This window comes from Danio rerio, chromosome 18, assembly GCF_052040795.2.
Source record: "Danio rerio strain M-AB ecotype USA chromosome 18, GRCz13ab, whole genome shotgun sequence".
NCBI lineage: Eukaryota > Metazoa > Chordata > Actinopteri > Cypriniformes > Danionidae > Danio > Danio rerio.
This window is the reverse complement of record NC_141038.1, coordinates 4,302,602-4,316,357: the sequence shown is the minus strand read 5'-3', so window position 1 is coordinate 4,316,357 and position 13,756 is coordinate 4,302,602. Positions and strand designations below refer to the sequence as shown.

The window sequence follows — 13,756 nt, the reverse complement described above, 5'->3', positions numbered from 1 at the left end:
ATTTGATGATGAACCACAGGTTCTCAATGGGGTTCAGATCAGGTGAACAAAGAGGCCATGTCATTAGTTTTTCTTCTTTTTATACCCTTTCTCGCCAGCCACGCTGTGGAGTACTGGGACACGTGTGATGGAACATTGTCCTGCATGAAAATCATGTTTTTCTTGAAGGATGCAGACTTCTTCAGGAGTTGAGCTTGACTCCATCCTTAACCCGAACAGGCCCCTTAAGCTCATCTTTGATGATACCAGCCCAAACCAGTACTCCACCTTGCTGGCGTCTGAGTCAGACTGGAGCTCTCTGCCCTTTATCAATCCAGCCACAGGCCCATCAAGACTCACTCTCATTTCATCAGTCCATAAAACCTTAGAAAAATCAGTCTTGAGATATTTCCTGGCCCAGTCTTGACGTTTCAGCTTGTGTGTCTTGTTCAGTGGTGGTCGTCTTTCAGCCTTTCTTACCTTGGCCAGGTCTCTGAGTATTGCATACCTTGTGCTTTTGGTGTGCTCCTTGTGCTCCAGTGTTGTTCCAGCTCTGAAATATGGCCAAACTGGTGGCAAGTGGCATCTTGGCAGCTGCACGCTTGACTTTTCTCAGTTCATGGGCAGTTATTTTGCACCTTGGTTTTTCCATACAATTCTTGTGACCCTGTTGACTATATTGAATGAGACGCTTGATTGTTCGATGATCACGCTTCTGAAGCTTTGCAATTTTAAGAGTACTGCATCCCTCTGAAAGACATCTCACTATTTTGGACTTTTCTGAGCCTGTCAAGTCCTTCTTTTGACCCATTTTGGCAAAGGAAGTTGCCTAATAATTATGCACACCTGATATAGGGTGTTGATGTCATTAGACCACACCCCTTCTCATTACAGATATGCACATCGCCTAATATTCTTAATTGGTAGTAGGCTTTCGAGCCTATACAGCTTGGAGTAAGACAACATGCATAAAGAGGATGATGTGGTCAAAATACTCATTTGCCTAATAATTCTGCACTCCCTGTAGAGACTTTTAAACAAGGTTTAGAATTATTCAATCTACATTTTTGAATATGAAATATACCAAATAAGATCAAAAGATACATTATAAATTCCACAAATAAATTGTTTGGGGGTCAAATTACATTTTTATTTTGGACATCAATAAGTCAACCCAAAACTTCTTCGAATGTTGACATTCACTAAAGATAAACCAACGACTCTGGAAGATCTTAACAGAATGAGCAATTTCCATCAGTCTGCATAAATTTAGATAATGTAAAATTGCTAACATAAATGTTATGAAGTATTTTTAAATGCAGTTCCGTTTATTGTGCAAAAACGAAAAGTATGCAACCAAGCATTTTTTTTTTCAAACTCCAAAACAATTTTCCTCTAGGCTTTAAGGCTGTATTTTTTTTAAGTTAATCTAATAACTTTTTAAATTTTTTACTACAAAAGTCTACCTCATTTTAATACAGTACAGGATCCGTCCTATGAATACTAGGCAGTGCTGCAATTTTTTTAAATTTTTTTTATTGCATAACAAGAACATACAAAAAATGAGAAATACAATGTTTACATTTTTTGCATCAAAGGAACAAATTAGTAGAGAGAGAAAAATAATTATATATATATATATATATATATATATATATATATATATATATATATATATATATATATATATATATATAAATTATTTATATAAAAATAAAATTACAGGGAATAAAAATTACAAAAAAATTGTATAAGAAAAGGATTCCAAAATTGCATAAATTCATATAGCTTTTTTATTTTTTGTGTCTTTTAGGGTTTCTATGTAGGCTAATGCTTAAAATCAATTTTAAACAAATGAATATTTGGCTTATCGTTGGACCATTTTTGTTTGTGTACATGGTACTTCCCATATATTATCATTAAATTAATAAACAAATTCTGCTCCAAAGTTTTGTTATTATTGTTATAAATCAAAAAATGATCTTGACAAGAAAACTGAATTTTTAATTTTGTAAGTTTAAATATAAAATAATCAACATCAAACCAAAACATTTGGGTTTATGTGCATTCAAAAGGCAGAGCTGCTATGCAGACTACCTGCGCGCGCGCGTCGTCATGGGTGGATCTTATAAAGTTACACACACACACTCACCTGACTCACATTCATAGCTCTCACTGAATGATTGCTGGAGTTTGAGCAGAAAATCATGAGTTTACCGGACTATAAAACAATTGGGAAACAGTCCTCAGCACCTGTGCAGTCGGTAAGTCAGATAATCGGTTCCCTTTGAGTCTGATTGTTATGTAAGAATTTCCGCGCGAATGTTGTGTTTCGTGTAACAGCTGTTCAGTGTCTGAGCTTCTCTTTTGGCTGCATTTGTATTATTCATGTACGTTTTTGACACTATAATAACTGTCTCTGTCATTGCGTGCTGATGAACTTTACGGTGGATTTCCACAGCACCACCTGTAAAGCAAACACACTCGACTTGTTTTATCATCCTACGCAAGTACACGAAACTTCACTCAAGTTACAAGAAAGCACTTATTTCCCTGTAGAATTGTATGCTTAAGGCGGAAGCTGGTTAAAGATTATACAATGGCATTATTCTGAACATCAGTTCAGCATTTTAACTCGGTTACAGTATTTACCGATTTCCCAGAGATGGGTTGCGGCTGGAAAGGGCATCCGCTGCGTAAAAACTTGCTGGATAAGTTGGCGGGTCATTCCGCTGTGGGGACCCCAGATTAATAAAGGGACTAAGCCGACAAGAAAATGAATGAATGAATATTTACCGAGATTAATGAAATGTTGATGCTGAGCATTTGTGGGACGTCTTGTCTCTAGATGTATCCACCCTCGGCTTTTTAAAACTACTTTTGTTGTTATTAATGTTATTTTTGTCTATTGTTAGTGCTTTTTGATCTAATGGATTCAGTGGTGTAAAGTAACTAATTACAAGTACTCAAATTAACTGAGTTGTTTTTCTCAAGAATTGTAATAAGTAGTTTTAAAAATGTGTGTGAGTACATTTTTAGTGCAGTATCTGTACTTTTACTCCACTACTTTTCTTCAATCTGCAGTCACTCACTATACTTTATTTTTTTCTTGTCTATGGGGATTAGATCTCACATAGAAGCTATCGCCTCATAATGAACTACCTCAAAAAATAAAACAAATATATAAATGCAATTGAAATATATAATATATGAATTGATCTTTACTTTAAACTTATTATAAATATATAATTATATTGTTCAATTATAATCAGGGCTTTACATTAACACCCCCCAACCCGCCAAATGCGGGTAGATTTCAGCTATGGCGGGTTGGACAGCCGCTCCCACTAGCCACTTTGGCAGCTTGGAAATAATTTTTACATTGTAGTTTTCTTAAAGCAGGGTTCGACAATAAGGATGGCCCAAAATGCGTGCAAATGTGATCTTAGAATCGAGAAACAGCACGACTGAAAACAATAACTGTTTTCGCGCGAGACAAAGCAGGGGAATACCGTATGACAGGATGATTACTCGCGCGCACAGGTGATGTGATGCGCGCGACTGTTTAAAGCGCGCGCGCTCCCGTTTACTTGCGCTTTTTTCCGTTCACTTGCGATCGGTTCTCTGTGAAAGACTAGACAAAAAACGATGCTCGTGTACCCACAGTCCTGCTGCTGCTTTTAAGAGCTCAAAAAAAAAAATTATATATATATATATATATATATATATATATATATATATATATATATATATATATATATATATATATATATATATATATATATATATATTTGTAAGCAACAGTAGCAGTCACTGCTTTCGTTTTAATTATTCTCAGGCACGTGATCATCCTTTCATTATTACTCGTGGTATGTTTTTACCTGCTTTCTTTTGCTTACAGTTATTTTTGCTAATATAGTTTAATTATCATCTTTTACAATAACATTTCCTTAATATGAGATTAACCGACCATTTGTGTGTAGTAACTGCTGAAATGGGACAACACAACATCTAAATCAAGTCATTTTAGCATGTCAAAGTCACATTTATTTATATTAAATATATTTTCCAAACAACAAAATTGTGGCTAGTGAAAATGGCAAGTGGCTCGTAATGTTGGAAATCTACTTGCCATAGTGGCTGGTGATCAAAAAAGTTAATGTAAAGCCCTGATTATAATTATTAAAATATATTTTGTCAAATCATTTTGTGGTTAAATAGTATCGGTTTTGGCACTGGTACCAATTTAAAAGTATCGATTTAGCACCGGTTTTGAAATAACCGCAAACGATACCCAACCCTACCTCAAAACATGTGCATTTTATAATTGCAGCAAACTGTTTGGAAGCATTAAAAGTGTACAAGATGTCCAAAATCTTCACATGCATTGACTGAGAGACTGTTAAGATGCATGACACTGATGAGAAGATGACAGATGTTTGCTGTATGATGATCGAAATGGCCTTAAACATCCAGCAGGCGCAAGATGTCAACATGACGTCAGAATGAAGTTGTACCCATAGTGTCATGGGGATGTTACATTTTGTTTTTTCATGGAAGTCATGGAAGTGTCAGCATGTGATGCCAAAATGACGTTGGATGCTTGCTTGACATTGGATTTTGGTCACTTTCCAACACAACCTAAAGTCAACCAAATATCATCGTCATTTGATGTTGTTATTGAACAAATAATGTTGTCTTTAGACGCTGGCTAGACAATCTAACCTAATATTAATGTCTTATGATGTAGTGTGCCAGCCAGGGGCGCAACTGCACATTTACTGATGGGTATGCGGCTTCAACTTTTGCGCGCCCCCCTTCAGTCCAACTATATTTTATAACAGGCAAGTGATAAAATGTGGAAAATATTTCCATCAATAAATAAAATATATTTTTTCATAAAGATATCAATATGCTTCAAAAAATACAGTTTCACAGTTCTGAACACAACTGAAATAGTATGAAGTAGTAAAAGGTATAATTACATTAAGCATGTTACGTCGCAAAGAAATGCATCTCATACTACCAGAAATTTTTTTTCTCAGTTTAATTTTCCCTCTCTAAATGATTATAGCACCTTGACTAGGCTTGCTTTTGGACTTTTTGTACTACATTTGTCAAAACAAAATGATAGACATGGGAGTCCTAAAGGGCAAAAGAACATTTTGAACAATTGACTGAAACTGCAAAAAGTGAAATAAAAAAGACTGTCAAATGTTTAGTGTAAAAAAAACAGAAACAAACTGTGTGAAATGTTCTATTTAATTGAAATGTTATAACTTTGTTTGTAGCTAAAAGTAAAATAGTTTTGAGCAAAGAAGTTACCAAAAGGCCTGATGAATTAATATGATACATAATAAATTCATAGAAACATGTATATGGTATAAAAAATGGGGGGAGGGGTGGAATGATTTCTTTATTTAATAAAATACAATATTATACGCGTATAAAATGCTAAATAAACATTTTTAACAAAAAATATATATATTATTTGAAACTTTTAAAATAGATAATTTCAAAAATAGTTTTGGCACAATGGCGCCCCCCATGTGTGGCGCCCCTATGCGCCGCATATACTGCATACCCCCTTTTTGCGCCACTGGTGCCAGCTGGGCAATAACTCGATGCACTACAGAATGTTACGTTTGCACACACATACACAAATTACATGTAAACACATCAGCTTTTAAAACCTTAATACTACTCTTGAATAGTTTTGAAAGGGCTACTTTTTACTCATACTTTGAGTAATATTTACAACTGATACTTTTACTCTACTTCATTTTTAGGCAAGTAATGGTACTTTTACTTGAGTATGATTTTTCAGTACTCTTTCCACCACTGTGAAGAACCGGTGATATTAATACCTTATTTGTGTGTTTATGTGTGTTTATTTATATGTATTATGCATATACAGGGGTTGGTAATGAAACAGAAATGCCTGGTTTTAGATCACAATAATTCATTAGTATGCTGTAGGGCAGCAGAGGTGTCCAAACTCGGTCCTGAAGGGCCGGTGTCCTGCAGATTTTAGCTTCAACACACCTGCAAGGATGTTTCTATGAAGCCTAGTAAGAGCTTGATTAGCTTGCTCAGGTGTGTCTGATTGGGGTTGGAACTAAACTTTTCAGGACACTGGCCCTTCAGGATCGAGTTTGCACACTTCTGCTGTAGGGCATCTTTTTGTTTCCAATACAGCATCAATCTGTGTTTTAGGAATGATGGACACAAGTCCTGCAGAATGGCCAGAGAGATTTTGGTATTTCAAAACTATTTCTAAATTCAGTTCTAATTTCCAGCAACTGAATAAATAAACAATAATAATGAAGTTTGGAGTTATATCTAAACACACGTCCTGATCTTATGCTCCATATGGTAATGCAGACGTCTCCAAAACCCGACAGGAGGATAAATCTAAACTTGTTTTTATTAAAACCAATATAAATATGCAGATTCTAAATAATACTGCTAATAATAATAACATTATACAAATGCAGACTGTCATAAATGAATTGAAAAAGGCATGGAGGTGTAACCTTGCCGGTTCTACGCCACTCAACCCACTCCGAGCTGGTATCGAATCGGCAACCTTCCGCATTGGAGTCGGTTGCTCTAACAAGGAGGTTAAAGACCATGGCCTCTAGTGTTAGGGCTTACTCACACTATGCCATCCGTACCGTGCCCAGGCCCATTTCCTGGATCGTTTGAGAAGTGTGAGTGCGCTGAATCGGGCTCAAGCACGGTTCACTTGGCCGGCCCTGGCCCGGTTGGAAGAGGTGTGCCTGAGTGCGGATCACTTAGCCTTTGGCGCGGTACGCTTGTGTGTGAGTGCAAAACGCGCCAAAGCCCGAAACTGAAAGCGATACGTGACTTTTAAGGGGCTGTTTCATATGGATTTATAAATCATTCTTACTGTTCAGTGAACGCAAACTGCCGTAGTTTATTAAAGACGCAAACTCCTCACTGCACGACAGCTGCACGCCTTCAGCAGACCTCCTCATTCCTGCAGCACGAGACCATTATTATTGTTTATTAGCGCCAAAAGTGGCGGATCTGTCTGGTAAAATATCTGACTGCGTGTCCCCGCATCCCTAAGGACTGTTTGGCGAAATATTTGACTGCATGTCAATGCATAACAAACGACTGAAAGGATATAACTAGAGAAATCTCCACTGTGATACTGGGTGAGAGCGTATGGCAAGCCGTTTTAGCATTTAAACTATGTTCTGACTATCGATAAATATATTTAGAGATATCTCTAATTATATTTTGACTTGTCATAATTATAATTCGACTAGTCAGATTGGAGATATCTGCAAATATATTATGACTGACTAGTCATATTCCTCCATTGACTTCCATTGAAAAATATTTGCAGATATCTCTAAATGAGTTTTGACTAGTCACAATTGTAATTAGAGATATCTCCAAATGAATTTTTACTAGTCAAAAATCCATTTTAAGATATCTACAGCTGTAATTCGACTATTAGTAAATTAATTAGAGATATCTTCAAATATATTTGTAAATATCTCTAAATATGATGAATTAAAGATATCTCTAAATGTATTATGACTAGTAAAAACTCAGTAAGAGATCTCTCTAATTACAATTGTGACTAATCAAAACTCATTTAGAGATATCTGCAAATATTTTTCAATGGAAGTCAATGGAGGAATATGACTAATCATAATATATTTGCAGATATCTCCAATCTGATTTCGTACTAGTACAATTGTAATTGCAGATATTTCTAATTGTCATTCTGAGTAGTGGAATTATAATTACACTCACCCCCCTAAACCTCACTCCCTTCCGGGTCATGGCACCAATGTAACCCTGCCGGTCCTATGCCACCCAATCCGCTTCGAACTGGTATCAAACGGGTGACCTTCCACATGGGAATTGGTTGCTCTACCAAGGAGGCTAAAGACCATGGCCTCTCTAGCATCTGTCGCTAGAGCACCTTTAGAGGTCAGAGGAGTGAGGTTTACCTGCACAGCACTTACTGGCTGGCCTCAGGGCCGGAGTGGGACTCCTTTTCAGACCTGGAGTTTCAAGCATTAGACCGGCCCACCCCAGTTCACGACTGACTATATTAAAATAAGTAATTATTATAATCACGTCTTTTTTAAGAAAAAAGCTGCTTTAGAACTTCTAATGTTCAACAACCTTAACAATAAAAATGAAAAAAAAAAATCCTCAGGTGAGGATCGAACACGTCGTAAGGAACGTGCTGACCACTGGACCACAAGAGCGCTGTTACGCTTGCATGGCTGGAATGATAGTTACATCATTACCCTGCAGGCTGCATTTTGCTTATGGGGCTGCGAGACAATAATATAAGAAGAGCAGAGCTTCGGCAAAATAATGAATAAAAAGAGTGAGGCTATGGTCCAATTAATAAATAAATTTTAAAAAAGTGCGACTGCTGAGAGTGCAAGCAGCTAGAAACACCGGCCCTCGCGGCCAAAAAACGGAACGGCCCACCGGGAACTCTCCCGGTCCTCCTGATTGGCCAATCCGCGCCTGGCTGGCCTCCATTACAGAGGCATGTAGAAGGCGTGTAGGTAATGTTTTTATATTTATGTAGATAATAATAATATTTGTAACATTTTTAATTCTTTAATTGTTTTCATATGTAAAGATATTTGTGTATTGCTGCTAACACGATCTGCGCTGAACTTTAGACCAGCTTTTAGTTGGTCAATGGTCTATTTCCGTTTCTCAAAATAGAAATGCGCCAACGATAAAAGACCTCCTTTTCAGACCAGCACACCCATGAGTCCACAGAGTAGCGCAAATGGATTTGCTATTTAAACAACATGGTGCAAAATGTGAAAATTAGAGTTGCACTGGTCTGAAAATAGCAACAAATCACGCGCACACGTCTTGTGCCTTATTGTGTCGGTGTATAATAGGGCTTGGGTTAGCACCTAGACATTTCTATACTGGTGGAATCTGCAATCTATGTAGATTGCTCACCATGCAGCCTGAGAAAGGGGGAGAGAGAAAATAAAGCAAGAGAAGAACAAAAAAATAATTACCTTTAACACTGGTATCAACTATATTTCCTTCTAAAGTGCATATGTTCTCTCTTTCCCTACAGAAATCGCAGGTTGTGCATCTGAACATCGGAGGTCATGTGTTTAGCACGACACTGGGAACCATCCGTAAATTCCCGAACTCCACCCTGGCGGAGCTGATTAACGGATCAAGCAAGCGTATGGACTCTGAGGGTCGCTACTTCATAGATCGTGACGGGACACTTTTTACACACATCCTGGAGTATCTCCGAACAGAAAAACTCCCCAGAGAACACCTACAGGAGGTGCACAAGGAGGCAATTTACTACGACATCAAACCTCTAGTCAAAGCCATCGAGGAGACGCCGCAGTTTTTCGGAGAGACCGTCGGAAGGCAGCAGTTTTTAGCTCGCGTGCCCAATTATCGAGAAAACCTGGAGGTGATCGTACGTGTGGCCAGAGCTGAGGCCATCGCTTCTCGACACTCCAACATAATCGTGTGTGTTTTGAGGACAGAAGACGATTTATCCAGATATAATGATGCTATCGACAGCCTGGACGCTCCCAGAGAGTCTGTGGTGAGCTTTGGTCCGTGGAAAGCTCCCGCGTCTGTTGAGGATCTGTTAGATTGCGTCAAAATGGACATAGAAGCCAAAGGATATAAATTAAAGATTCAAGCGCACAGCGTAGACAAAGGGTTTCTCTTCAAGAGCTATGATTTCTTCTATAAACTCGTTTTCACCTGGTGGTAGAGGCTGGAAACCTCTATTTTTTATCCGACTATGCAAATATTATAATGTAATATAATAATATTATGAATATAGCAATTGATAGTTACACAGCGGATACCCTTCCAGCTGCAACCCAGTACTGGGAAACACCCATACATTCTTGCATTCACACACACACACACACTACGGTCAATTTAGCTTGTTCAATTCACCTAAAGCGCATGTGTTTGGAATGTGGGGCAAAATGGAGCACCCAGAGGAAACCCACGCCAACACGGGGAGAACATGCAAACTCCACACAGAAATGCCAACTGACCCAGCCGGGACTTGAACTAGCGACCTTGCTGTGAGGTGTCAGTCCTAACCACTGAGCCACCATGCCGTCCTAATATGATTTCTCTATTTAGAATTTGCAAACAATACTTTTCTGAAATTATATCATTGAGGAGAAAGTCTGATGTGTGATTATAAAACCAACATTACCCAAATTATGACAGACGGTCGTCAGTGAATGATGGGTAATAATTTTTTTATCTGTCAGGATGTGTTCAGCCCTTGTTTAATATTGACTCTGGTCTTACTGTCCTGTCATGTGGCATAAAAAAGCATGTACATGAATGTCTCTGAAACATTTAAAGGGCACCTATGATGAAAATCATCTTTTGTAAGCTGTTTGGACAGAACTGTGTGCAGGTATAGTGTGTCCACAGTCATATTGGGATGATAAAAACACAATAAGTCTCTTTTTTTAAGTTTAAAATAGGATCCAAATCCCTCCCATCTTGAGGCCGACCACAACGGTATGTAGGAGTGCGGTTTCCCCGCCCACTGGTTTGATTGACAGCCGCATATTAACATATCTTCGTAGTAACCCGTATAATCTTATCAACAAGACAGGATGTGCGCAAAGCAACCGGGATTAAAAGATCTGTTCAGCTCACTGTGATCAGCAGCACCTCAAGAATGAGAAACAACATTGTGTGTGACTCATCGTTGCAGAAAGGCTTGAATTAACTCCACAGCAAATACATCAAATAATCATTGTGAAAGTTCTTACTGTAGTAAGGGAGATCTGCTTCATTCTTGTCTGTCACTGTGCTGTTTATCTGACGTGAGACCCAGCAGGAGAAAGCTACACCCATCAGAGCAATACAGAGAGATCTCTGTGGCTCTGACACGGAATGGTGGGCGTGGAGAAGCAGCTCATTTGCATTAAAGGCACAGGCAACAAAAACAGCTACAATGTGTTCAGAGCTGAAAATTAAAAAGCAAAATAATGTCTAATAATCTGATGGGTGTTTTGAGCTGAAACTTTACGCACATTCTAGAGGCACAAAAGATTTATCTTAAATCTTGAAAAAGAGGTAAAATAGTTGACCTTTAAAGAAAATTACAGGAATAAACCTTTTAGTAAACATTATTAGTATTATTTCTGGCTAAGATTAGTGTATTATTGACTAATCATCTGATTGTGGTTATATGATCTAATTGCAATTATTTGAGATTATAATGATAGTAAAGCTTAAAGTTCATTTAACATTTTTTTGCTATTCGAATAATAAAAATTTACGCAGATAAACAAATGCAGCCATAGAAAACATGAATACTAATGTTTCTAGTGTATTTTTCTATATATTTATTTCTTCACATTTATGGAATGTGTAAAGTAATGTAATGTGTATTTATATAGCGCATTTATTGTGTATGGCCATACACCCAAAGTGCTTCACAATCATGGGGGGGAGGGGGGGGTCTCTTCACACCACCACCAGTGTGCAGCATCCACTTGGCAGTCACAGGACAACGGTGCCAGTGCGCTCACCAGATATAGGTGGAGTGGAGAAACAGTGATAGAGCCAATTTGGTGGATGGGGATGATTGGGAGCCATTATGATTAAGGGCCGAGAGATTATTTGGTCTGGACACTGGGGTTACACCCCTACTCTTTATGAAAAGTGCTATGGGATTTTTAATGACCACAGAGAGTCAGGACCTCGCTTTAACGTCTCATCCAAAACTCAGCACCCAATGACAGTATAGCGTCCCCTTCACTATACTGGGGCATTAGGACTCACACAAACCACAGGTTGAGCGCCCCCTGCTGCCCTCACTAACACCACTTCCAAAAGCAACCTAGTTATCCCAAATGGTCTCCCATCCAAATACTGACCAGGCTCAGCCCTGCTTATCTTCAGTGAGTAATCGTCTAGGGCTGGAAATACACTTGCACTCTTGCATACAAGGTTTATTAAAGCATTATGATTTATTTTATTTTAACTTCATTCAATTTCAGCTACATTTAAAAGAAATAAGTTATTATTATTACTATTAGGAATGTGTTTTGAATAAAATATTAGTGTTATGCTTTTTGTTAGGCATAAAGTACATCATGGAGGTTGAGATCTCAGAATGTGAATCTGTGTTATTTAGCGGTTGTTATTTTGGGAAAACATACCCTGAAATGTCACAACTGACCAATCAGAAGTGAGTATTCCAGACAGCTGTGTAATAAAAACTAGTAATAAAAAAGTCTTAGTAATGATAATTTAATACAGTTAAAGTCAGAATTATTAGCCCTCCTGTGTATTTTTTCCCCCAATTTCTGTTTAACCTTGGCAGATTTTTTTACCAACACATTTTTTAATCATAATAGTTTTAATAACTCATTTCTAATTACTGATTTATTTTATCTTTGTCATGATGACAGTAAATAATATTTGACTAGATATTTTTCAAGACACTTCTATACAGCTTAAAGTGACATTTAAAGGCTTAACTAGGTTAATCAGGTTAACTAGGCAGGTTATGGTAATTAGGCAAGTTCTTGTTAACCGATGGTTTGTTCTGTAGACTATTGAAAAAATATATAGCTTAAAGAGGCTAATAAGTTTTACCTTAAAATGGTGTTTAAAAAATTAAAACTGCTTTTATTCTAGCCGAAATAAAACAAATAAGACTTTTTTTAGAAGAATAAGTATTATCAGACATACTGTGAACATGTCTTTGCTCTGTTAAACATCATTTGGGAAATATTTAAAAAAGAAAAGATTCAAAGGGGGCTAATAATTCTGACTTCAACTGTATATACTGTGTGTAATGTGTAACATTTCAACATGTATTTGCCAGATGCTAGCATCCAAAATCTATTTCCCTCCATTCAGAATTTACGTGATCTGTTCATGAATGCCCAATGTGTTTTTATAAGAAATATAATTAATAGCGGACTTAAAATATTATATTATTATTGCTATAATTTGTGCCATATATGTATAATTTGTCTGTACAGTTTTGTCTGTACTTATTGTCAGCTTTACTTTGTTAATTGATCAATAAAGGTGCAAATTATGTTAAGAAAATTATTTGCCATATCCAGCAGTTTTAGTATCATTCATTTATTCATTCATTCATTCATTCATTCATTTTCCTTCCAGCTTAGTCCCTTTATTTATCAGGGGTCCACTGCGGAATGAACCCCCAACTTATCCAGCATATGTTTTACGCTGCGGATGCCCTTCCAGCTGCAACCCATCACTGGGAAACATCCACACACACTCATTCACACACATACACTACGGCCACTTTAGCCTAACCAATTCACCTGTAGTGCATGCCTTTGGACTTGTGGGGGAAACTAGAGCATCAGGAGGAAACCCACGCCAACACAAGGAGAACATGCAAACTCCACACAGAAATGCCAACTGGGACTCGAACCAGCAACCTTCTTGATGTGAGGCGATTGTGCTACCCACTAAATCTCTAGCTGCGCGTAGAGCTTTACGTTTGGCCCACAGCTCTCAATCAAGCTTGGATTTTGGCCCTTTAAAGTTTGCGCTTAAATATTTTACTTCTCACAACAATATTTAAATATCTGTGCAATGTAAAAGTCTATTTTGTTCCTATTGGCCTGATTTTGATGTGGATTCCACACTCATTTGCGTGACAAGGAGTAAACAATGGTTTACTGTATGCTATTTCCATGTACTCAAGTCTTATTATTTAACTAGCCAATGATTTTGATAA

At 37.5% G+C, this 13,756-nt stretch overlaps 1 protein-coding gene across 3 annotated transcripts; it reads left to right on the top strand.

The window, feature by feature from the left end:
• Window positions 1-2,138: 2,138 nt before the first annotated feature.
• kctd14 (potassium channel tetramerization domain containing 14) lies at window positions 2,139-13,092 on the top strand. Of its 3 annotated transcripts, none has more exons than XR_015514608.1 (3): window positions 2,139-2,243; window positions 9,089-12,254; window positions 12,792-13,092. XR_015514608.1 is itself a non-coding variant. In XM_087292956.1 (2 exons), the coding sequence occupies exons 1-2, from the start codon at window positions 2,187-2,189 to the stop codon at window positions 9,755-9,757; spliced, it is 726 nt and encodes a 241-aa protein (XP_087149082.1). In that variant the 5' UTR covers window positions 2,139-2,186; the 3' UTR covers window positions 9,758-13,092. The 3 variants fall into 3 exon arrangements, 1 of the variants encoding a protein (XP_087149082.1); XR_015514607.1 differs by having other exon boundaries at window positions 9,089-12,271; XM_087292956.1 differs by having other exon boundaries at window positions 9,089-13,092.
• The last annotated feature ends 664 nt before the right edge of the window (window positions 13,093-13,756 follow it).